Source organism: Calypte anna, chromosome 7 (genome assembly GCF_003957555.1).
Source record: "Calypte anna isolate BGI_N300 chromosome 7, bCalAnn1_v1.p, whole genome shotgun sequence".
Lineage (NCBI taxonomy): Eukaryota > Metazoa > Chordata > Aves > Apodiformes > Trochilidae > Calypte > Calypte anna.
In genome coordinates, this window is record NC_044253.1 from 7,484,982 (window position 1) to 7,509,495 (window position 24,514).

The 24,514-nt window shown below is 38.3% G+C and overlaps 1 protein-coding gene across 1 annotated transcript in view; it reads left to right on the top strand.

Annotated features, from left to right (window-relative positions):
* The window catches only part of NCKAP5 (NCK associated protein 5), a 348,475-nt gene that overhangs the window by 269,641 nt on the left and 54,320 nt on the right, over positions 1-24,514 (top strand). Inside the window, exons 10-12 of the mRNA XM_030454353.1 lie at positions 16,237-16,341; positions 19,431-19,622; positions 20,119-23,972. Of these exons, the coding sequence (XP_030310213.1) occupies positions 16,237-16,341; positions 19,431-19,622; positions 20,119-23,972 (4,151 nt within the window). The remainder of the gene's footprint in view (positions 1-16,236; positions 16,342-19,430; positions 19,623-20,118; positions 23,973-24,514) is intronic.

Below are 24,514 nucleotides of genomic sequence, written 5' to 3' on the forward strand. Positions count from 1 at the left end.
CAATTTAAACAGTAACTACTTTGTTATAACTGCTCTTTTAATAAGCTGGCAGCTATGACCTAACATAAGGGATAGAGCATAGCTGGACATACTTAGATGGAAACAGTAGTACAACTTAGCAGGAAGGGGTAAATTGCACCAGTGACATTATTATATATGGGAAGAAAAAGAAGGCAATAAATTGCCCTAACACCTGACAAAAGGAGATGGAATATCTGGCCTCAGAATCTGACCCCAGGTTCAGACATGGTTAGACATGATGATATCTGAATGCAGATCTCTAAAAGGCAATCAAGTCTACAATTTAAGTAGTTCAGAAAGTAACTGAGGGTTTGAAACTAAAGATCATCACACACTTAGAGAGCAGCTTGTCAGCAGTCCAAAGCACATTGAAATAAACTGGAATCTTCCATGCTGAGCAGCAGCAGAATTAGGGCAACCAGGCTGGTGAAGGGACTCGAGCACAGACCCTATGAGGAGAGGCTGAGGGAGCTGGGGGTGATCAGCCTAAAGAAGAGACAGCTCAGGGGAGACCTCATCACTCTCTACAACTCCCTGAAAGGAGGGTGTAGCCAGGTGGGGGTTGGTCTCTTTTCCCAGATGACTTTCAACAAGACAAGAGGACACGGTCTTAAGTTGTGCCAGGGGAAGTTTAGGTTAGATATTAGAAAGAATTTCTTTATGGAGAGAGTGATCAGGCATTGGAATGGGCTGCCCAGGGAAGTAGTGGATTCTCCATCCCTGGAGATATTTAAAAAGAGACTGGATGTGGCACTCGGTGCCATGGGCTGGTAACTGCAGCAGTAGTGGATCAAGGGTTGGACTTGATGATCTCTGAGGTCCCTTCCAACCCAGCCAATTCTGTGATTCTATGAATTCCCATCAGACAGAAGATGGCTCCTACTCCTGCCTTGTGCCTCTAGGCTCTGCAGAGAGCAAGCAGCCTTCTGACCAAGAGCAGCAAATTGTATTTAAAGTTTTAAAACTCCTGCAGTTGATCTGCTTATTTGCTTACTTCACATTTGTTCCTTTGTATACATTGATTTGTCTTACCTGCAAACCTTCTGGAAAGTTCCAGTCCAGAACAAACTCTGTCCTTCTCTTCTTGGTAAACACATAAATATAAGTCAGGTTTCACAGTGTCTGTAGTGGTATTTACTTACTCAGGAATGAGGACTGGTGGCTTGAAGGAGAAATTAATTTCAGATCTGGTAATTATTTCAGCAGTAATGGAAAATTGCTCAAAAGCTGTGACAGTCTCAAGGGCTGTATCACTGTATCAGCAGACAAAAAGGTAATCACATGCATTTAAAGCATGTTTGAGATATATATGAAGTTTGGGCTAGTACATTAAACTTTATCCAAGAATTCCTGTTGCCAGTAGAGCACCTATTAAGAAGTGAGGTGATAGTTTTTACACCATTTGCAGTTCTCAAAAGATTTCTCATAGCCTTGCTGGAGTGCTTTGTCCAGCTCAAGGCTGCCAAGGAAGTACAATTACTGTCATGAAGATCCTATTCCAAGAAAGAGCATCCAGCCTTGTGGCAGTCAGAAATTATAAGAATGCTTCTCTGTGTCAGCAGTCAAAACAGTGATCTGGTAATGAAACACTCAAAAAAATTTGAGACTTTCAAGAGCAATGTAAAGGAACATTTCTTCAGGTGAAGATGCTTATCTCATTGTTTCCAATGACCTGGGACCTACCTTGTATTTCCATCATGTCCTCACACAAACAACCTCTGAGAAGGCAGAAATACAAAGCTTCAAATTTCTCCTTAAATCATCAGCCTGCAATAATACATTATAAACTGTATTTCTTGCTTACCTGTTTGCAGCTCCCAATATATGTGAAAGCCAAATTAGAGAACTATTTCATAAGAACCTGCTGGTTAGGTGAATAGGTGAACCCAGTCAGTAAGGAGAGAAGGAAAGGAAATAGATGAAGTTCCTTCAGACAGGGCTAATGTCCCTTAATTAAGCCAAATGACTTCTAGCTTTGAATGAAGAGCAGCAGCATAATACCTGAGTTAGGCTGACATCTGATATCCAGCCAGCTCTGGAAGGAGGTTCTGATATAAGCAGATTTCTGGGAGCATCTACAGCAGTGGTTCCCTCCAGGACATCTCCAGTTAGAGGGACTGAGGTCTGTGTAAAGCCCAACCACAGTGTGGGGACCTCCAAGCAGCTTTGTGAGATCCCTTGAGGGAAATGGCTGAGCTTTTATTACCCCTCAAGAATATCAGTTTCTAACGTGGGTGAATCCTGACTTTTTTTTTTATTCCCACTACAGAAACTATAAAACTTTTATTCTTAAAGTAAAACATTAGCCAGAATGATTAACTAGCTCTAAATCTAATTCAGGCTGATAAAGGAACACCACAAAAAATTTTGTTACAGACCATGGCCTGATGTACCAGAGGAGAAGGAGGGTGTTATTGGAAAGTAAAAGCAAAGCACAGGTAAAGATTCAGTGGAGAGCATTATTTATTAAGGGGGAGTTGATAAACTGACCTGAGAGCTCTGCTTCATCTGCAATGTGTGCTTTGGTGATCTTCTAATCTTGTCAGACTGTTGTCCTTTATTTCAGCACCCAAATTCTCACCAATTTGCTCTCAAACAAAAGGAAAATATTAACTAAAGCCCACTAGGCATTTCTGATGAGAATTATACTTTGTAGAGGAAATTACCCCTAACTACTAGAATTTCCTGTGTCCAAGCACCTTAACCAGACTTGAGAGGGTCCAAGAAAAACACTGAAAAGATTTCAATAGCTACACAATCCTGACATTTTGTGATGCAAATTAAAATTTATAATTATCAGATGACAAATCTAAAATTTAGGTTTTTCCATTATCCTAATGAGAATAAATTGCCACAGAGACACCAAACCCAGTTAATCAAATGAGCTAATAATCTTTAGGAAAGACACAAGTGATGCTGAGGAAGGTAGGAATAATATTGACTGAAGATAGCAAGGTTTTTGAAGTTTTGAAGAAATACATATGCATTTTTCTTAAGACAGTATTTCAGAGTAACCAAATGTGAAGAAAACTGTGGGGCTGTACTAATGTGATAAACCCTCACAACAAAAGTAAGATTTTACTGCTCGTTTTTGAGACAAAGCAAAATATGCAAGTTCTACAGTATGAAATGGTGCTGTTATATATTTTTTCAATCTTGCCTTGTACTTCAAGCATCTAATAAACATTAAATGATACAGGTTTTTGTTTTTTTTATTTCATACAGTTATATTTAACTTATAAAAAGGCTTAACCTGTTGGATGCTATTTCAGCCTGTTCTATTTGCTGACTGTATTAGCAACTTACCCATGTATAGAGATTCTAGATTGTAAGCTTTGTTAGAACTCTCTAAGTTACTTCTGTATTTATGTTTTGTGTGACCAACAGATCCATTTTGCCTGGTAGGTTTTTGGGTTTTGAAATTTACATTTTTTTTAGATACAGATATTTGCTATATTTAAGTTTAGTCCTGCATCCAGGTTTTCTTTCTTAATGGAAGAATCTTCCTCGATGGCATTCTGATAGAAAAACTTAGCATGGGTTTGTTCTAATGTTATCACAGCATGGGATATGGTGAGTAGAGGCCACCTTTTACATATAAAAGTTTAAGTTCATGTCATCAGGTCAACTTTTAAAGCCTCTTCATCTTGGATTTCCCAATGGAATGCAATAGTAGTCACTACAAGTGCTGCTTAAATACAAGATGCATAAACAACAGGTGTGCCAGATAATTGTTTTCTCATCATGATGCATATTTCACACTTCATAACTCCCAAATGAAATACCATAAGAATGCATAAACTTAAATGATTCCAAGATTTAGAGGGCTGCCTCTTATTGTGGGAAAGTGGGAGCTTATTGAAATTCTAAAGCAGTTTATAAATACAACCATCATTATTACAGATGTGTCATTTTCTTCATAATGCAGTAATGGAGCTAAGTGTGTAGTTCATTTTTATTTTTGTAAGACTGAAACTTAAATGAAGGATGACTGCACAAGCATGTTTATATGGAGCTACAATAGATAAAGGATTCATTTCATCTGTTATTAATCTCAGTACATTTCAAATTTCTTTTCTATTTTTCTTTATAATTGTGGTTGTGCTCCTATTTTTTAAGTATAATGACACTTGGCAGACATGAAGCAAGATGGTGTTATGGCTTTTCTACTAAAAAATAGGTGTGTTAATAAGTACTCAGCTTGGTAACATTTAAGCTGTTCAGATTGTATCGGGTCAGTGTAAGTTGCTTCTAATTTTAGTTTATACATTCCATCAAATCAATCAAATGAACATTATGTTAAGTGGTTTATAGCACATGAGATCACTTGATAGGTATTTTCTGTTGCCATCTGTTTAGAAAAAAAATAGTTTTCCTCTGATATAATTTGTATGTTTTGTATGCTCTTATGGATACTGTGCATAGAAAAAAAAGGGTGAGAATGAGAAAAAATGCTATTCATAATGAATCATAAAACACCTACTGAACCAACCCCATCTTTTAGTGCTAATGCTCTCCTTTGTTTCCTAAATGACCTATCTTCTTTAATGATGGTTGGGTGCTGGTAAGATTCAAATCCTCGTCCAAAGGCCATGGCACTGTTGTTGACTTCGCTGAGGATGTGAAATTCTGTATTGCAAGATAAAATCAGCACGTAGGTGCTCAGTGAAACTGAAGAGTCCATTAGGGCCTTAACTCTTAAATTACCATCTGGGTATCTCTGTTGATAAGGACAAGCTAAAAGGAAAAGTTACCTTTGTCATTAAATCTTTAACAATGTGATATTGGACAGACTGGAGTCTTTTTGTATTTTTAGCATTTTTGGATTGCATTCATGCTCGTTTCTTCCTCTGGATGTGAGCAAGCTGTGTTTCATTACTCACCGATGTCTGGGTGCAGGGAGGAGCAGTGATTTGTCTGTGTCCTGTGTGCATTGCAAGGGCATCTTCAACATTATGAATTAAACTCCATTTTACTGCATTACAAGTATGGAAACCAAAGTGCCAAAATAATGGCATCTTGAATTAATATCAGGGCTTTAAAAATCTCAAATACACGCCCACTCTTCAGCTTATCTTTCTGGTCTACAGTTTCAGAGGTGGACTGTTTAATTCTGTAGTGCATTGATGCTAATTTTTTCTGTTCAGTCATATTTTAAAAGCAGAAATGCTCCATTTACTTATTTGTTTGTTTGTTTTCCTATTATTTACTCTTACCTGTTTTTTTTTTCCTCTAAAGAAGCCTGATACTTTTCCTGTACAGTACTATACACACAGGTCTAGGCACAGATATGGATTATAGATACTGCAAGTGTGAACATGAATCAGAAATGAGCTGTATTTTAGACACTCACTTAAATTTATTCCACTAAATGGTCCTTAGGAGATCTTGGCAGTAATTAGAAATATTGGTGCTCTCAGCTCAGTTACCAGTCTTCACCACTTCGTAGGGGAATAACAAATGGAATTAACCTTTAATTTGAGTCTTTAGCTCTTTCTTGCACATGGGACCAAACTTTCAGGTGTTCAGGCATTGTGCTGAACTCTTCTAAACATCTGGCTGCTTATTTGGTGCCAAACTGGGACCTGGCCCCTTTTGAAATTCCTGTATAATACCTTTTAGGCTCTGTTTGTATCCACTGTGGAAATACAACCAATTCACAAGGGCACAGATTCCTGAGGAATTACTGAGGTGTGAAGCCAGGATTTGAGGTTCTTGTTCAGATCATCAGATCTGCAAAATCATTCTCTGTCCTGCACACATCCCTGTGACTTTTATATATCAGATGTATAAATGTTGCAGAACTTGAACTGGTATTTGGAGATCTTCTGCTCAGATTTGAGACTTTCAGGACTGAAACACCACAAAATATGCACACTCTGACCCTCTAGAAGATTTATTTCTGAAAAGCAGAAGAAATTCAGGACAAATATGGGACAATTCCTGACCTGCAGAAATTCTTTTAATTTCTGTACAATAAGCCAATAGGTCTTACCAGCTGGGAATCTACCCACTTATTCTTTCTAAACCATACCTCAAGTGAGGAAAACGAATAGAATAAAGTACCTTGTGTTCCAGGTATTTAAGAAAACTCTTCAAAAATCTCTCCTTATTTGAAATTATTCTGTCAGAGACAAAAACAATAATGCATTAGAGCTGGGGAGAAAATATGTATGTAAAAGCCTTAAACTAACAATAAAAGTGTTTATTGAAATCCCACTGCTACTGCTTTCAGTCCATCTGACATTTCAGCAATATTACACCAGATAAAAAGAAAGAAAGAAAAAAAAAGGTAGAGGGATAGAGAAACCTTTACATGCATAGTACTAAGGCAAGAGAAATATGGCTTGTTCAACATTAACCTTGGCAAATTCCTGCTCTTGTCATTGAAATGAATGAACCTTTCTGGTGTCTAGCCTGATGGGCCTTGGGAAACAGCAGTGAAGAAGGACTGCAAAAATGATGCTCATCTCTCCTAAATTATTTTTCTGAGTAAATGAACGATTTCAATGAAATCCAAATAAGGATGTATCTGCTCACTTAAATTACCTGTTCACAGCCAATGAACTTCTTGTGAAACAGTGCTCACTCTCCTCAGTTGCTATGTATTGAACTAAAACATCTTCCCTGAGCCTTCTCTCTCCCTTTTCTCCTGAGGCAAAAGGTTAGACTAAGACAATAGTATTAATTTTCCAGTCATCTGCACGTGTTTTAATAGCCTTTAGAAGCCTTCAAATGGTTTCTGTTTGACCACCACAGGGCTCAAATGCCATTAAGACTTAGATTGTAGCAATACATAACAATCATAGCCCTGTAGTTCAACCTGGCAATAAAAAAGCTAATTTATTTTATCAGAGATTTAAATGAATGTGATGAACTCTCTCAACAGGAGCTGTAACATCACTGTTACAAAAAATTCCATGGCCTTGCATATTTCCAAAACCAGCTTAAACACTTCCAACAGACCTTGTGTATGTATTTGTTTTGTATGGTTTTTGAGTCTTTGCATGGGTGTAACCATTTCTGAGACCATTTTGGTTTCTTCTGTCATATTTTCATTAATTTCATTTTTTCTATCATCTGAGCCATAGACTCAGCAGGAAGAATGTGATTAATAGATCCAGGGCAGTCTCCAGTGTTAGCTTTTTTTTTACCACCTCAAGATCTGGAATTTCCTTGTGGGTAAAAATTATTACTGGTTAGGTAAATTGAGTTCAAAATAGCTTTTAAAATAGCCATTTGCAGTTAGTAAGGATATTTTTGACAATCTGTGAAAGAAATATTTAGAGCTCAGGCAGTTTTCATTTCCAACTACATGCTAGAGGAAAGCTTCAGCTTATCCCATTATAAAGTGATAAAGCAGCATTTGATGGCAGCAGCTTCAGTGATAAAATGATCATGGCAGCACTGAGAAGGAATCTAATAAGGGAATTGATCTGTAGATTCCAATTCTGTAAGAGCCAACATTGATCAACATAAATGTCAATAACAAAATCGTCCTGAGGTCTGCCTAATTCCTTTAGATAGGTTTGGGGCACAGGCAGAAAGTGAATGTGAAAATTAATTTTAAACTGTAGGAATCACAAAAACAAAGAGCAAAATTATGTTGTGCTACCAGCAATTTCACAGACTGTCATAGGATTGGTAATTTAGCAGTGTGTTGGAATTAGTGAGCAGCATATAACCAGATAGTGATTGATAGGGGCTTCTTGTGTAAGTTATACTGAAACATCAGTACTTTTCTTGTGTGTTTTCATGCTAAAGCATTTCTTAAATACAGTGAAACCATAAAAAACAGCCCACCTTTTTCCTGCTAAAGCATAGATACCGTGTGCAGGACATGCCATAAAAGATTAATGGTGTAATTCTTCCTTGCCACCGAAGTTCAGTATGAAGTTGTTTCCTAGAGTGATTCTGACCATGCTGAAATGTTAAGGAAAACTGGTTTTGTTTCCAAACAAGAGAAGGTATAAAAATGTGCAGAGTTCTGCCTTTCAGTCTTTGATGTTCCCATAATTCACAGCACCTACATGATGCTGTCACTCATCTAGCAAAGTGGAATAACATATTAATTAGTATTAGATCAACAGAAGGGTATTTACAAAAAAGCATTTACTGTTTTGTACCACATTAATGAAAAAACAAAACACAAAAATATACTAATAAGAAGCTTTACTCTTGTACAAGACTATTCTGACAAAACTGCTTTGTTTAACTTACTCCAAGGAGTCTTCCATGCTCAAGCTCATTGAAAACATTTATTTCATTAATTATTTACATCCTGACTAGCTGATTACCAGGTCATTGATGTAAACATTGACTTTATTGTAATTACAAACCACAGGGAACTGCATGCATACATTTTCCTAAGATATTAAATTAGCTCATTTTATTATTACTGCAATATTTGCAGACTCCTCCTGTTGTGCTGTTAAAATGAGTATTAATACATTGGAGTCTCAGAGCTTGAAAACACTGATAGAGTTATAAAATGAAAACTAGGATCAGCAAGGATTACTTTGCATCTGCAATGTAACTTTATTTAAAGCAATTTATAAAAATTAATAAAACTAAGGAATTTGGAACAGGAGTAATTTTAAGCTTTAATTAATGTTGTCAGCTCTCTGAAGAATACAGAGAGATTATGTTATTTTTGTTTATGCATCAAATGTCTGCTTAATAACTCCCAATTTATACCCTAGGATAGAAGTTTCCAACCTTCTGAGTTACTCTGGCATCTATTTCATTGGGTTTTGCCATCTCTGGATGGCTCAATAATACCAAGAGCAGCAAGCCTGGAAAATCTGAAGCAGATGCAAGCGAAACCTTTGTTTTGTTTTTTGTACCAGATTTGCCCTGTTAAGAGATTCTTTGATGTCATTTTAGCACCCCAATCTTGCATACAAATCTCATACCCTTGTCTTGAATGTTTTAAGTTAAATCTCAGTAAACTTGCCTGGAGGATTTGCCAGAAAAACTGACAAGTCACTGTAAATACTGAATTTGAATTTAGATCTAGCATCGTCTGTATCATCAAGTTTCTAGGTGTTTTAGCAAAGTCAGCCCAGTAGGAGGGGAAAACAATAAAACCAAATAGAAAATATTAAATTAGACCTTTCATGAAAGTTTCTGCTTGACCTGAAATTTCTGGAAAAGCTGGAAACTTCTTTTTTTTTCTTTTTTCTTTTTTTTTTTTTTTTTTGGTACAAAGAACTGATTTAGCTTACTGAAATACATTTTTCAGCTAATCCTTTAGTATTCATTTTACATATAACTCTTCCTTCTATAACAACTGTGCATGTTTGAGATTGTTCCCTGTATTTTACACAGCTGTAGGTAAGATCAATAAATAACCATCCCCAACTACTTGCTCAGACCACTGCTAAGCTTATCCTGGAGTTCACTTTGCATTAACTCCCTCCTCCCACCAAAAAAGAAATCCAACCAGCTATGGTGGTAAATCTCCTGCAGTACCATCAAGAATCCTAGCAGCAACATATAGGGCAAACTAATCTTAATTTACCTGTGAGACCTTAAGAAAGAAGATAATGTTAAATAGGAAAGAAAACATATATATTCTTCCTAGATACAATAGTGTATAGACAGCTGAGCTGCTTTGCCTGTTCCAGTCTGAGCTGTGGAACATAAAATGTTGCACAATTTCTCCAAATATCTGTTTTCTTCATTACTTGCTCTGGTGAACCTAGGCTTGCTTTCTTTGAAAATGCTGATTATTTTTTTTTCCCTAGGAATACTTGTTGTTTTCATATTTCTTATTTCCTCAAACTTTGGTCTTTTCTTAATGCAGATGTGAAAATCAAGAGATATAAACCTGTATGGATTTGTCTATGGCGCTTGTAAGAAAAGGTCATGCTTTACTCCCAGAACTGGCACCATAAAAAAAAAAAAAAAAATAAAAAAAAAAAAATAAAAAAAAAATAAAAAAAAAAATAATAAAAAAAAAATCACATTATTAACTGTTTACTTCTAGGCAGAAATACAAGAATATGATTTTGCATGGGGGACCTTATTTCATGCTGGTGAAAAGTGTATTTGGCAGCTGAACCACCATAATGCCTGACTTTCTATTAGTCTAAAATATTTATAATAACCCCAGTCAGAAGTAACTTCACACTGTTAAGATAAATGATGAGTGCAAAGCAAACTATTAGAGAATTAGAAGGAAAAAAGCATGGCTATTTCCACTGTAAAATGTCCTTGTAATTACCCTGAAGGATATAGGTATAAGAAGGAATCTGAGATGTCATAAACAATACACAAGAGCTCTATTGGGAAGCTGCCTTTTTCTTTGCTTGCAGTAAGCAGCTGAAAGATGAAGGCAAGTTCCCAACCAAACTGTGAAACTGGAAAGAATAATTTTCTTTCACTACAAAGTTCAACAGTAATGGCCATGCAGTTCTGTTTATAGGAAGTGAATAGTGGAAAGTAGGACATAATTCTGAATTTTCCATTAAACGTATAACTTCCAAGAGCTGAAAAAAATTATTTTAATTTTATTTTCATGACATGAATAATACAATAAACCATCAGCCACTGCTGTATGTGCACAGTATACAATTGTGAGTAAATTTCCTATGTTGGTGATTATTAGAATTAAATAAGTGACTTTTTTCATTTTTCACTTTTGCTTTGTACTTGACTGTTTCCTGTTGACATTCTCTTTAGCAAGCAGAATTACCATATCTCAAAAACATGTTTTACAAAATCTGATTTGTTTAAGGGAAAATCTATTTCTACTTTTAGATATTTTATTGGGCTTTTTCCTTATACTTCACCTTTCTACTTTATTTCAGAGTATTTAGTGTATGAGAAGTTCATACTTTGAATAGTGTGTGTTCTTAATCTAGGAAACTTTTGATGGCACAGGTGAAGGATGTTCTCTCATCTCCAGATGAACATCCCCTCTGCAATATATCATAGAATCATAGAATTGGCTGGGTTGGAAGGGACCTCAGAGATCATCAAGTCCAACCCTTTTACCACCGTTGCAGTTGCTAGACTATGGCACTGAGTGCCACATCCAGTCTCTTTTTAAATATCTCCAGGGATGGAGAATCCACTACTTCCCTGGGCAGCCCATTCCAATGCTTGATCACTCTCTCTGTAAAGAAATTCTTTCTAATATCTAACCTAAACTTCCCCTGGCACAACTTAAGACCATGCCCTCTTGTCTTGTTGAAAGTCGTCTGGCAAAAGAGACCAACGTCCACCCGGTTACAACCTCCTTTCAGGGAGTTGTAGAGAGTGATGAGGTCTCCCCTGAGCCTCCTCTTCTCCAGACTGAACAGCCCCAGCTGTCTCAGCCTCTCCTCATAGGGTCTGTGCTCGAGTCCCTTCACGAGCCTGGTTGCCCTCCTTTGGACCTGCTCCAGGACCTCGATATATTCCTGAACTGGGGGGCCCAGAACTGGACACAGTATATCTAATGACTAAAAAAGTCAAGATTTAGTTTCACAACAGAATTTATTTCTGAATAGCTAATCCTCCATAAATTGCATACCTAATCAGATTTTTTTCTTTTGTCAGTCTGCTACCTCCTGTGGTGTAATGGAAATGTATTTTAGAGTAGTATTTCTGTAAGATCTTTGAAACTGAAGCTCATCCTAGGTGTGATTAATTCATAGCAGCTGCTTCTGATGGATGTAACAGTTGGACAAACAAGAAGAGTAAAACAGGTCAGGTGATGGAGAAAAAAAGCCATCTAGAAAGAGCTCTTGGCTTTCCTGAGCTTCTATAAAGAGATCACCATATTAGAGTTCTTCTTATGTTGCACATTTTTTTGCACATTTTTAGTGGAGTTACTGAGTTAACTCATTTTATATGTTGGGGTAGAATCAGACTGATGGTGTTGCTGCCTGAGGGCTTCAGGGGAAGCTTCTCTGTGCCAGAGAATCACTAAAAATGGTTGTGAAGGCTGTAGAAATGGTATTCCCTGCCAGGCCCATAACAGTGGTGGGGTCATGTAGGGGAACAGACCAGAAAATGCTTGCTCAGGTTTGTACCACCCAGACATCAGCAGAGATGGGAGGAGACCCCACACACAAAATAAATTTTCAGAGCAGAAGGCACCAGGATGAAAATGTCTCCTTAGGACCTGGGAAGAGAATTTCTTTCTTGTGAATGATGGACTCTGGCTCATGTGAGGAAAGCAAAGCCGATTGATTTAATAGCAATTAAATCATCCAATACTGTAGGGTTTGGCATAATTCATGGAAAATTGTTCCAGCAATGCAGCAGGGCATTAGAGGTTTCAAAAAGTAGACGAGAACTGATAGATACTCTGCACATAGATAGAGACACAATAGTTGGGGGAGTCTCTCTAATGCTGCTTCATGCCAGCAAATAGTAAAAGCTTTCTTTTATCTTGCTAAGAAAGCCTTAATAAGGATACTGCTGGGGGGAGGAGGAAGCAGCCTCCTATTTGATGGATTGGTTCTCTGCCTGCCAGGTAATTGTGTTTCCTATTGCACTTGATATAATAGGTTTCCACCTAAATTATCAATTACTTTGTTTTTATTTTTATGTGGGTTACAGAAGTTAATCTTGACACTGAGCCACAGAGGGCACAGATTTTTCTGCTTCAGTCTCACAGGTGAATGAGGAGCTTTTCTGCTACTGGGCACAGGCTACCACAAGAGACCCTTTCTGCTCTGGTTTGGCCTCTGTGCCTCTCAGCACCCACTTTCTGTAGTCTCTAACCATGTAGAGTCAGGCATTTCTTCTGTTCAGAGGGGCCCAGATGTTCCCCACCATGTACAAATGCTTCCCCATTTTCCCTGATCATTATATAGGGCACAAACAAATGGGGCAGGTTTTGTATCTAAGTGTTCTTTTAAACTGATGGGATCTTTTCAGTGGGAGTCATTCTGTGCTGTGGTCCACTTTTTGTTGCTTTGCATCGTGACACCATCAGCAGTGATTTTAATGTTGGACAATTTTCAAGGCAGCAGTAACTCCTTGTTACGTGTTATGTGGCTGTCATCTGAAAATAACCATAAAGGACACAGTGCATTTTGCATATCTGAGAGGAAATCAGGATCAAGATACAGGATCACAGAATTACCTTGGTTGGAAAAGACCTTCAAGGTCATCAAGTCCAACCATAACCTAACACTGACAATATCTAGTTAATGCAATCTGTTACTTGATTTTTAAATGCATCGTTAATGAGGTTTTTTTAACAAATAAAAAACCCATCTTTTAATTAGAAAATGGAGAAGGGAAAAGAAAAAAATAAATGAAAGAAGAAGGACAATTTTCTTATCATATTTCTTTTGTAATTGGATGACTTGCTTCAGTGCTGTGTGACTGTATTTAATTAATGATCTCAAACTTTGTTATGCTATTTGTTAATGCCAGTCATTGTGCTGGCTGTGTGTCTGCTGGCTCATTTGCATATGTGTGGGGGGCATTATGATGATCTTTTGTTTGATACAAAAAGATAATCACATTATGCATCTTGTGAACACACTTTCCTTCTTTGTTGATCATTTTAGTCTGCTGATTCACCTTTGTTATTGTAGCTGGCAAATACAATTCAGACACAGCACGACTGATGTGCACCACAGCCCTTCTGGTCTCTGAACCAGTGTGGAGGTACCCCCATACCTCTGAGCCATTTACATCCTGCTCTGCTGGGCTACATCTTATCTCTGCCCAGAAACTGTATCCCTTTTCTACCTGTTCCAGTTGGGCTGATCTTATATCTGATATGGAAAAAACCAGCAGCATGCTAAATTCCACTGGATGATGCTTTGGAGTTATATTTCGTTTTTCCTTATTGAGATTCTTATATGATCACATTTAAGTAATGAAGTATTTAAAATGTCTTCCTGGAAAAATGGGAAGGCATCTTTAAAGCTGTAAAACTCCTTTAGCACCTTTTTTCCTGGGAAAATAACTGTTCGGGTATAAATGTTCATCCATCTTGGATGTCCCTAGTCATCATCCCTAAGGCACATATCTGGTTATAGTAACTTCCACTAAAACACCTCTAGAAGCAAAACTCAGATGAATGGTGTAGAGAAACAAGATAAACCAGGTGCCTTGAGTTGCCAAAGAGTGGGTGTGAGTCCACCTGTGCCTGGTTAGGGCAGGCCCCTTATTACCAGGGGGCCAATAAAGGTGGGACACACACCCACAAAGCAAGTTCACTCTGGTGCGAGGCATGGAGAGGCCAGCAGCTTGTTGAGCCTCTGGAGCAAGAAAGGCTCTTCCCGCTACACTTCTACCCTGGAAGCGCTGTGTGGTGGCTGGAGTCCTGGAAGAGACCAGCAGCTCGTCGAGCTTCAGGAGCAAGAATGGCTCCTCCCGCTGCAGAATGGTTTCACTGAAGAAAGTAATTAATTCCTCCACAAAGAGCAAGTGCAACCACTTGCTCATATCATCAGTGACTCCTGGTACTGAAAACAGTGGAATTCTCTGATGGGTCAATGATGCAGTTGGAATTATTGTCAGGAATAACACACACACTAAAGCACTGAATCTGTGAGTTTGGAAAGGCATTTTACGTGGAGCTGAAGTCTTGAACAGACACCTGACAGTAAATCTACTAAGAGTTATTTTGAAAGGTGCATGTTGAAGAACAGTGTGTTAAAAAGCACATAGCCTGGATGTAGTTAATATTTATAATTAAAAATTTATTGGATTCTAAGGGCTTGTAGCATTTTAATCTACTAAAAATATATTGAATGAAATATGTTTATACAGAATATTATCATTGAGAATATTTTCCATAATCTCTCTGCAATAGATTTTACCTCCTGAAGAGACCTGGAGGAACATGTAATTCTTGAGAAATTGCTCCCAAATTTATAGTTAGTAGAGAGTTTTTATTAAATTGCTAGATTGTCTGGAATAGAGGCCTGAAGCATAGCATACAGATAACAGAGGCTGTAGGAAAGGTGCCTGCTTTGTTTTCTGGCAGATCAATTTCTGCAGTGGGTACCAGAAGAGTGGGCTGGGGAGCAGCTGGCCATGAGATACTGTGTGACTGATGTGTCAGGGCCATGTCTTGCCATTACTACTACAGTGTAGAAGGGCTTTTGTGGCTGCAAATCCTTTTTCCCTCTTTATGTAAGCTTTTGGATGGAAAGAGTGATAGACCAGTCATGCAGCCTCAACAAGACTCCATAGTTTGCATCCTTCACAGGGTCCCACTGGCAAAGCACCCTGGCAGGGTTGGCACCATTTGTTCCTCCAAGCTGGGTACCTTGGTGCTGTGGAGAGGATAGATGTGGTCTCCCAGGTTGCAAGCCTAGAGAAGTTTTGTCCTTTTTTGGGGGGTTGTTTAGGGTTTTTTTTTTAGTTCTTTTTCATTTATTTCAGTGGATTGTGAGTCAGATCCATCCAGTCTGTTGCATGATGCGTTGGCCCAATGACTGACAAGACTGCAGATATTCCTTCCTTTGAAGTTGTTGGCCAAAGCAGTCACATAAATCATGGATTTTATTGAAACTGCAGTTAAAACAAATTGGTCCTAATGCACACTGAAAGCTTTAGTAATTAGTATACAGGTGAACGCAGAGGAAAAGGCACAGGCTTAGCCATCCTTCCAAGCAAAACTGAAAAAAGGAACTGTGTCTATAATCAAACTGCATGTGAATATTAATGCACAAAATCCTCTGAGTCCCTGGTTCCCTGATGCAATTATTTTCTATTCACATTAATTGTTCCTAACAGATGACATTAATGACTTTGAGTTAAAATGTGTGCTAAGAAGGCCTTCAGCAGATCAATGCCATTTAAAAATAGGGTCACTTTTGTAATCATTCACTCAAGGTGTAACAGCTCGTAAATAAAACAGCATTAACATGTTGATTGATTTAGAAATGTTAATTTTGTAGTTCATTTTTATGCTTTTTCCTTGAAACCTGTCAAACTCTATGGATAATAGTGGGATTCATGTCCATATGTCATTGTTGCACGTGAAGTAATGATAAGTTGCAAAACAGTGACTAGAAGAAAAAGCAGAGTTTGTTTTGGATGAAGAATGATCTGTTCTGCAGACAGGAAGTCTTGGACAAAGTAAGCACAAAGAGCAGTATTTCAAATGAGAACAAATCTTCTTTTACCTCAGGGTCTTCATTTCCCTTGAAATTTAGCAGCAGAGTTTGGAATTTTAAAAATGCTGACCTGATGTAGATTTGAGAAATGCTTATGCTTTGCTCATTCCCTTTTGCCTCCCCTCCTCAGAAACTCCATTCACGCATCTTGGACCTCTCATCTGGGGATTTGCTTTCAGAAGTGGAAAGAAACAGAAGCCTGATGCAGCCTCGAGCTGCTGATGCTCCCATTCACGTGAGTTTTTGTGCTGTCCTGGTACCCCTCATTTGAAACCCTCCTTTTGCCTCTGAAGTTGGGATGAACCATAAAGCTGATCTCTGAATGGAAACACTATTGAGGCAGTCAGCAATACTTCTTCTTCCTTCTGTTCTCTGGAATTCAATATTTTGTCCTCAGTTGATACAGTAAGCAGATAGTGTCACTCTGTGCAAAAAAGAGTAAATCTTTGCAATGTCCCCAGTATGCCTTTTATGTATTGATTACAACTCAGTAACTCTGAGAAATGGTCAAGGAGCTTTTTATTAAAGCCCATACACCGTATTATTCATCCTACTTTTATGATATATTATGTATGAACTTTTAAAAATTCATGGGCTCTGCTCTTTTTTTTCTTTTTTTTTTTTTTTCAGATGGGGTTAGCTTTGTGCTTATTTGGCAAAACATTAGCCAGTGTGGCTTTCATGTTTCATTGTCAAAGAGAAAAGTAGCTTAAAAACAAAAGTCACATAAAGAGAGAGGGAAGTAAAGAGGACAAGAACAGAACATTAAACCTGTGTCTGCCTTTGATCTTGAAGTACAGTAGTGTCAACAAAAATGTGGTCTCCTTTGTAATACATACTTTAATGAAAAGGCATTGTTTCAAAGAGTCACAAAAATGCTAACAACCCTTAGAGTATTATGTAATTAAGCCTTCAGGTTAGGTTCTTCTAATACAGAGTTTTGTGTCTTCAGCAGCCCGATTCTTTCAGTTTTCTGTGATTTCTAGCAAAAAAAATGTACTTAAATTGTAAGACAACACTTTGGCCTTTTTCCTCTCATTTTGTTAAAGGTAATGACTTAAGAGTCCTTATTAGAAAAAATGAAAATTTCACCATGTTAGTTAATAGACCCATATGCAAGTTAGGTGTATTTAATCAGTGCATCGTGAGCATACTATTCAAAGTACTTTCTTAGATAACTTAGACAATAAAGGCAAATTGCAAGAGAAAATTCTGTTCTCTCTTTAATGATCTGAATGCAATCTGGAAATTGGGTAGATATCCTACTTCCCTAGTGGCATGATGTTTTTTGTGCTTTTTCTCACCTCTTAAGCAATAAAGGTGATTACACTAATATACTCCTCCTTTGCTTTGCTTAGAGATATGCATTTTTCCCATGGCTAAAGCTGTAGGACCAAGAAAGCAAGGGGATGGCAAGGCTCTCAGGCTAGCTGAAGGTGACAGGAGGGGAAGGCAATACTTGTCAGCATGCTGTGATCTCCTCTTTTCTCCTACAGGAGATTCTCATGAGAAAGGATTTTACAGGCGTCCTTCTCTTAAACACCATGATGACTGGGACATAGCCTAGAATAAAGGGCAGAGATTTGACATGATGTGTTTTCCCAGTGCCACAGCTGAAAGGCATGGAAATAGCCAGAACAAGCAGATGCTGTCACTGGCCTCTATACAGCCAACCTTACAGGGAATGACACCGTCATAGCTGAGGGAGCTGATGAGAGAGGGTCTCCCATGGGAACTGCAGTGTCAGAAATAAAGAGTAATTTGTCTCAACAAAGCGAGAAATTCTGTTTCAGAGCCAAAAACACAGCAAAAACACAGGCCTGCCTCTGGTGCTGAAAGATGTATTCTTCCCAGAGCCACTGGATTTAAAAGCTATTTCTCCTGCATCCATTTGACTTCCTAGGAGAACATGTACCAATAACTCCCAGAGGTGAAATGTGCTCTTGCTACCTCTAAATGATTTTCCCATTCATAGGTTTTGCCTTTGACAGAGAATAATGATTTCCCCTGTAGTTACGTTTGTCAAAACCAGAACATTATTATGTCACTTGAGCCATGAACAGCTGTACTGATGAACTCCTCAGCAGTAAAAATTCTGCTCTCTCCCATTTAACTGGAAAAAAGTTCAACCTTAGTAGTAATAAATGGGAGGACATGAAGGAAGAAATCAGCAGAAGGCCAACAAACATGTTAGTGTGTATGAAAAGTGTCGGAGCATTTTTCTAGAGATTTGCATGATGAAGCTGTGTCTTCTGCATGCAAAGTTTTGCTAATTTGTTTTGAAAATTAAATGACTTTAGATTCCTCATGTCTTCCTGAATATGAAGGCAAAATTTTCATCTAAGCAAAATTAATTTGTTGTATGTCTACGTACAAAAACAAATAAACCCCCTCTGAGCTTTCCTTAATGAAATCAGAAGCCAAGTCCTATGAAGCAGTCATGTCACTCTGTCTGGTGTGCCTGCTAATTAAAAAGATGTCTGATTCTCTAAGGAAACTGGAGAATAGCATAACCAAATGGTGCAGGCACTTAACATTAAAGAAGCCCTAACACTGTTAGGCACAAGAGTATTAGTTTGAAAACAAATTAAAGGCATCCTAGATGCTCCTGCAGAGGTTTAATATTTTACCTAAAGTGCTATCTGCTCTTCATTACTCTCTTCCTCAAAGCTGGCACTTAGTCACAGTCAGCTGAAATTGCATTTGGAGAGAGGAGATAACTGCACAAGTACTAAAGGCAGCCATAAAGTGTCAATAAATTGCATAAGCAAGAGGCTTCAGCTGTCTGTGAGCGACACGGAGATGGATTGTCCTACGTCAGAGAGTTTCTTAGACAAAGCTTTGAACTAGATAGGAAACCAAAATTAGACTGTAATGGAGAGATTCCATCCTCAGCGGACATTCTGGTTGGGATACTAAATTAATTTACCTTGTCCAGGGTGTACAGCCTCATCTGTTACGTTGTAGGGCTATAATGCAGTTGTCAAGATGTACTTGTGTTCTTATAACTTTGTTTCCTGTCTCTTACTGGAGCAGACTGCTTATATTGAAAGGGTAATTCAAATAGACTCAGAATAATCAGAATAATCCTTAGCAAAAGAAGAGCAGAATACTAGTTTCAGGATAAAGAAGAAAACATGGAGGATTGTGTATTTTCCCCCCAAAAAATGAAATTTGTAGCTTTTTAGCTCTCTTTATTAAATTCACCAGATGTTAATAGCGTAACAGGGAGGTGTAAGTAGTTTACTTGCTTCTGCTTTGTCCTTCTTAATCAAGGGGAAGTTAAATGATCTTGCTCCACTTCTGTTTCTTCTCATATCTTAGGAATGCCAGCAGAATGTGAAATCCAGCATACCTGTCTTGAAATACCAGAGTCAATTAAACATGACAGGTGCTGGCCGCCTGTATCCCCGGAGCAGCTGCAGCAGCAGTGAACTCTCCCTCTCAAGTGCTTGCAGTGAATATTCCAGTGGTTCCTCTCACACGTGGAATGATGGAAAAACATGCAGCAAAAGGGTAAATCAAATTAATTGACTTCATTTATTAGCTTAAATTAATCTGAAACAAGATTAATTGAAAAACTGCCTATTTTAGAATTTTGTTTTCACTTTTTTCCTTCTTCTAATTTTAAAACTGACATTGCTAAACTCACTACAGGTTCTCTTCCCAATGTCTGCCTCTCTCCCCTTACTTAGCTATTTATTTTACTGTTCCTTGATCACTCCAGTTTGTTTGGTTTCCTCATTTATTCTGACATTTATTCTGCCTTTCGCAATTCAGATTGTTTTTCTATATCTTAATCCTTCCATTTATATTGTTCTTCCTGAAGCTTTTTAATGCACTGCACCTTTTACACCACTGTGAAGTCCTTTATTAAAAAATAACATTGCTATTAATAGCAATGGATGGCACGTAAAGCCCAGTGTGACTCCTAAATCTCTTTATTAAAATGGTAACACTTTACATTAACAGCACTTGTGAGTAATATGTGAGTTTTATTTTGTTCTAACAGTCATCCATGAGCTGGGATAAAAGAATAAGCATTGGTTCTTCACTCCCAAGCAACCTCTCAAGTCCTGCAGATGATCTACCTCCAACTCGTATCAAGGAAAACCATATCTTAGAAGCTCTGAAGAAATTACAGAAGCAAAAAATATTACTTGAATCACCTTCAGTAATATCAAAATGGGGTTACAAAGACTGTATGAACTCTAATGAAGGAATATATTCCCCTGGAGTTAAATGTGGCAGCCATAATGAGCAGACTCATTGCAAGCCAATGGAAATTGGAAGTGTTTGCATTGAACATAACAAAACTTTCTCTTATGATTCAGATTCACATGATGATGCTGATGATGACTCTTCCTCCTCACTGCTGCTGCAGGTAGTACCAAGCAAAGACAGCAGGACCTATTGTAGCAAATTAACTCACAGCATTTCTGACAGTCTCTTTGACTGGGATCCTAATAGGAAACACTTGCCAGAAAGAAATTCATATTTTCATTCAAAGGAGAGACCTGAAAAATTGACTAGTTTTGTCAGTGAATTTCAGGCAGAAGTAAAATCATGCACCAGGGCCAAGCTGCCAGAGTTACAGTTCAATCAAAGCCATGCTAATATAGGCTGGAAGGACTTTAATTTTCAGCTTTCAGATACTGATGACAATGAAGTCTTGGATGAATTGCATATAGAAAGCAGTGATGAGAAAAGTCCTTCAGATTTATTAGCAACCCCATTTACTGAGAAGTACACAAAGACCTCTGACATGCTCAAAGTCACAGAGAATTCTCAGTTTCTATCCACTGACAAAGAGGAAAAACAGGTATCTGCTCACTCAGACATTAGGCCAAAGACATGTAATTTCATTAAACAACAAAAGGTTATAAAAAAGACCTCTTCTGAAGAGTGCATCACTGTAATATTTGATGCTGAGGATGGAGAGCCTATTGAATTCAGCTCACATCAAACTGGAGTTGTCACTGTAACAAGAAATGAAATTTCAATCAACCAACTACAAACCAGGTCCAGTGCAGAATATGCTGAACTTAAACCTCAGGGAAGAACTGATTTGCAGACAGGAACCAATGCTAGAAACTGCCCTGCTATAGAAAGACCTGAAGATGAAACAGAGAAACAGACTCTTGAAGATAACACAGGGAATAAAAATACAGTTGTCCCCATGACCAGCAGTGAATCTTCACACTGTGGAAATGTGACACTGCAAAATACTCCACAACAAAAACTGGTGAAGCCAGTGTATGATGGATCATACAAGGCCAGCTCAACCTCCACGGTGCATGCAGGGATCCGTCAGAGGCCAAGTTTGACTAAAATACCCAGCAGAGGTAAATTTTCTCCCCAAAAGAATGCAGTGATGGAGAGTGAGGAGACACCTGTAGCTCACCCAGTGGGCCCTGTAACCCTTGAAAAATCACCTGCTCTCCCACCTGTAAAACTCTCACGATTCAAAAAGGCGCAAAGTCCGCCTCGTAATTTTGACTCAAAAGTTGAATTCCAGGTTCCAAAGTCCCCTGCCCACCTTTTGCCTGGCTTGAAACATCCAGGCAGAGGTGAGGGGTCAAAGCATCCAAAGAGTCAGAATCCAGCATCACCACTGTTGCCTCAGCACCTTATAGAGCCCAGTGACTATGGAGAACCTCCAACCAGAGACTCCCATTGTGATTTAGCAACCGTAGAAGCCCGATCACCATCCCCACCCCTTCCTCCAGGCAGGTCAACATCCCTCTTGGTTCGCCCTAATTATGCTCATTCACCACCTGTAGCAGTAAAGTTAGGAGGAGCTGGTCCCAGTGAAACAGCAAAAAATATACTGAAATCATCACCACTAAAAGGAACTGTGAACTCTGGCTTTCATAATCAATCTGGTAATGAAATGCAAGCAAAAACTGTATCTTCTGGGGCCAAAATTGAATTATCTTACCTTCAAGAAAATGCAGAAGCAATTATGCAAAGTAAATGCAAATCTCAGCAACCCCATAGTGCATGCCAAGTAGTTTCCAAAGTTTCCACGAAACAAGTCTGCACAAAAAGCACTCATCAGCTGGGTCTCCCCAGGAATCGTGAATTTTCCAAGACAGATTTTCAAAAAGCCAGGTCCTTTTCCATAGGTAGTCCATCACTGGAAACAACTTCTTCACAACATGTATATTCTAATAAAAAAGATATTTCCAGTGTCAGTGGAATGGATCAGCCACAAAAGATGTCAAACATTCTCCCCACAACTCCTCAATGTCATACAACAAGCACAAGTGAGCCTTTACTATCTCAGGTAAACAATTCTACATTTTCAGCACTGTTTCATGGTAGTGACACTGCACATGCTACCCAAAACTCTAATGAGAAAGGGATGAAAACTCGTCTCCCTGTGGGGCTGAAATTATTTGTCAAATCTCCCCAACTTCTCCGGAAGAGTTCTACTGTACCAGGGAAGCAGGAAAAAGACAGTATAAATGCAGCTTCCAAAAGTAATGTGAGCTCAAATATGTACCAGCAAAGCAAATCTGTAAGTGTAACCACTAGAGATGCAATGGATGCTGAATTAAAAGACTCTGCATCTGATACTGAAGTAAAAAATAATTTTACTGTGGGACTTAGTCTGGAAACAGCATCACCTCCTTCACATGAGAACTGCAATTTGGTGGTAGGCAGAGCAGATGGATTAGAAAACAAATCAGTTAAGAGATCAGTTTCTTCTAGCAACAAGTCCCATTTGAAGCCAGCTCTGGGCATGAATGGAGCAAAAGCTCGTAGTCAGAGTTTTAGCATTCATACAGGGGAAAAGGCAGCTGCCTCTGGAACAGAAGGTCTTGGAAAAGTAAGGACTCAGATTATTACAAACACTTCTGACAGAGGAAATTCTCTAACAAGGCAGAACTCAGCCATGGAAGGACTTCAAATCAAGGCCATTCCTGGGTCAGTGGTGGTACCAGAGACTCTGTCATATATTCCCAAAAGCACAGAAAATTCCTATTCTAGACAAAGTTCTCTTGGAAACATGAGTAGTTGCAATAGCCAGCATGGAAGCCCAAGCAAACTGCCCTTCAGATCATCTCCAAAAGTAGACTTGTTTCACAACACTTCAAAATGTGATGGAAACAAACTGTTTTCTCAGAAAGATGCACGCAGTCTGTCTGTCCAGAGTGAGAAAAGCACTGAAAGCTTTAAACACGAAGCTAGAAGTAAAAAAAGTGTTCTCCCAGCAGACTTGGAGTTAGAAGCATCAGCTACTGGATCTTCCAAACAAATTTCATCATTTCAAAGCTTGGATCAAATAAAGTGTCCTCATAAAGTGGAAGCAGCAAAGTCACAAAGACAACAAATGTCGTTAAAGTTAGCAGAAGCCTCTGAGAAGGTTTTTGATGTTTTGAGTTCACCAGCTCTACAACCTACAATAGAGGAGAAAGTCATGTTATGCATCCAAGAAAATGTGCAAAAGGGGCAGGGACAAAGCAAATCTCCAACTGTGGAGACTAAACAAAAGACTGGACCCTCTATAGCCAGTTGGTTTGGCTTTAGAAAGAGTAAGCTCCCAGCACTGAGTAGCAGGAAAACTGAGGTTCCTAAATCAAAGGTAGAAAAAAAAGATGCAAAAGTTTCAGGATTTGGAATTAAGCAGGCAAAATTAGAAAGAAGAAAAGAAAAAAAGAAAACCGAACAACACTGTGACATAGAAAATGAAATTAACAGGATAACAGACAGCAGTGACATTTTAGCTGATGTCATGGAGAGCAAAATTATGAAACCTTCACAAGATCTGCCCGGTGAGACTGAGTGTGAACAAGTCAAAGGTTCTACCACAGCTACATATTCACCAAGAGACAGTTTTATGAGAGAGCTTTTAAACAGGTAAAAAAAATGGAACACAATTTGGGATGTGTTGTTATATACTGCAGCCTTACAGATGCTCAGGAGCTAAGTTTAATGTATGTTGCTTTTATATTAAGAATGTATGTTAGTAATCAGAAGGTACACTATCAGGTCTTTAATGTCTACAGGAAAAAAAAAAAAAAAAAGAACAAAAAACCCAACATTAATAATGAGATGATAACGTTGTTCATGTTACTTTGTTAACCAAGGCAATGGTGTTTGAAATTAAAGAATGGCAAGTTACATTCAAGCTGATGGAAATTCAAATGATTCCAGAAATCAAGAATCTAGGCAGATGATGTGTAAGGATAGAGGATAATTTGGTACAATTTTTAATGTATTCCACCTTCATGTATTGTAACCAGCAAACATATTTTTTAAATTTCTAGTCAGAATTAATGACCTTTCTGGCTACCACAACCTTTGGTCACAGAAGAACTCAGTAGTTGCTATACTATGTTCTCATGTTTGCCCCACAGCAGTCCCAAATATACTATAAATCATTATGTGTGAAAGACTAA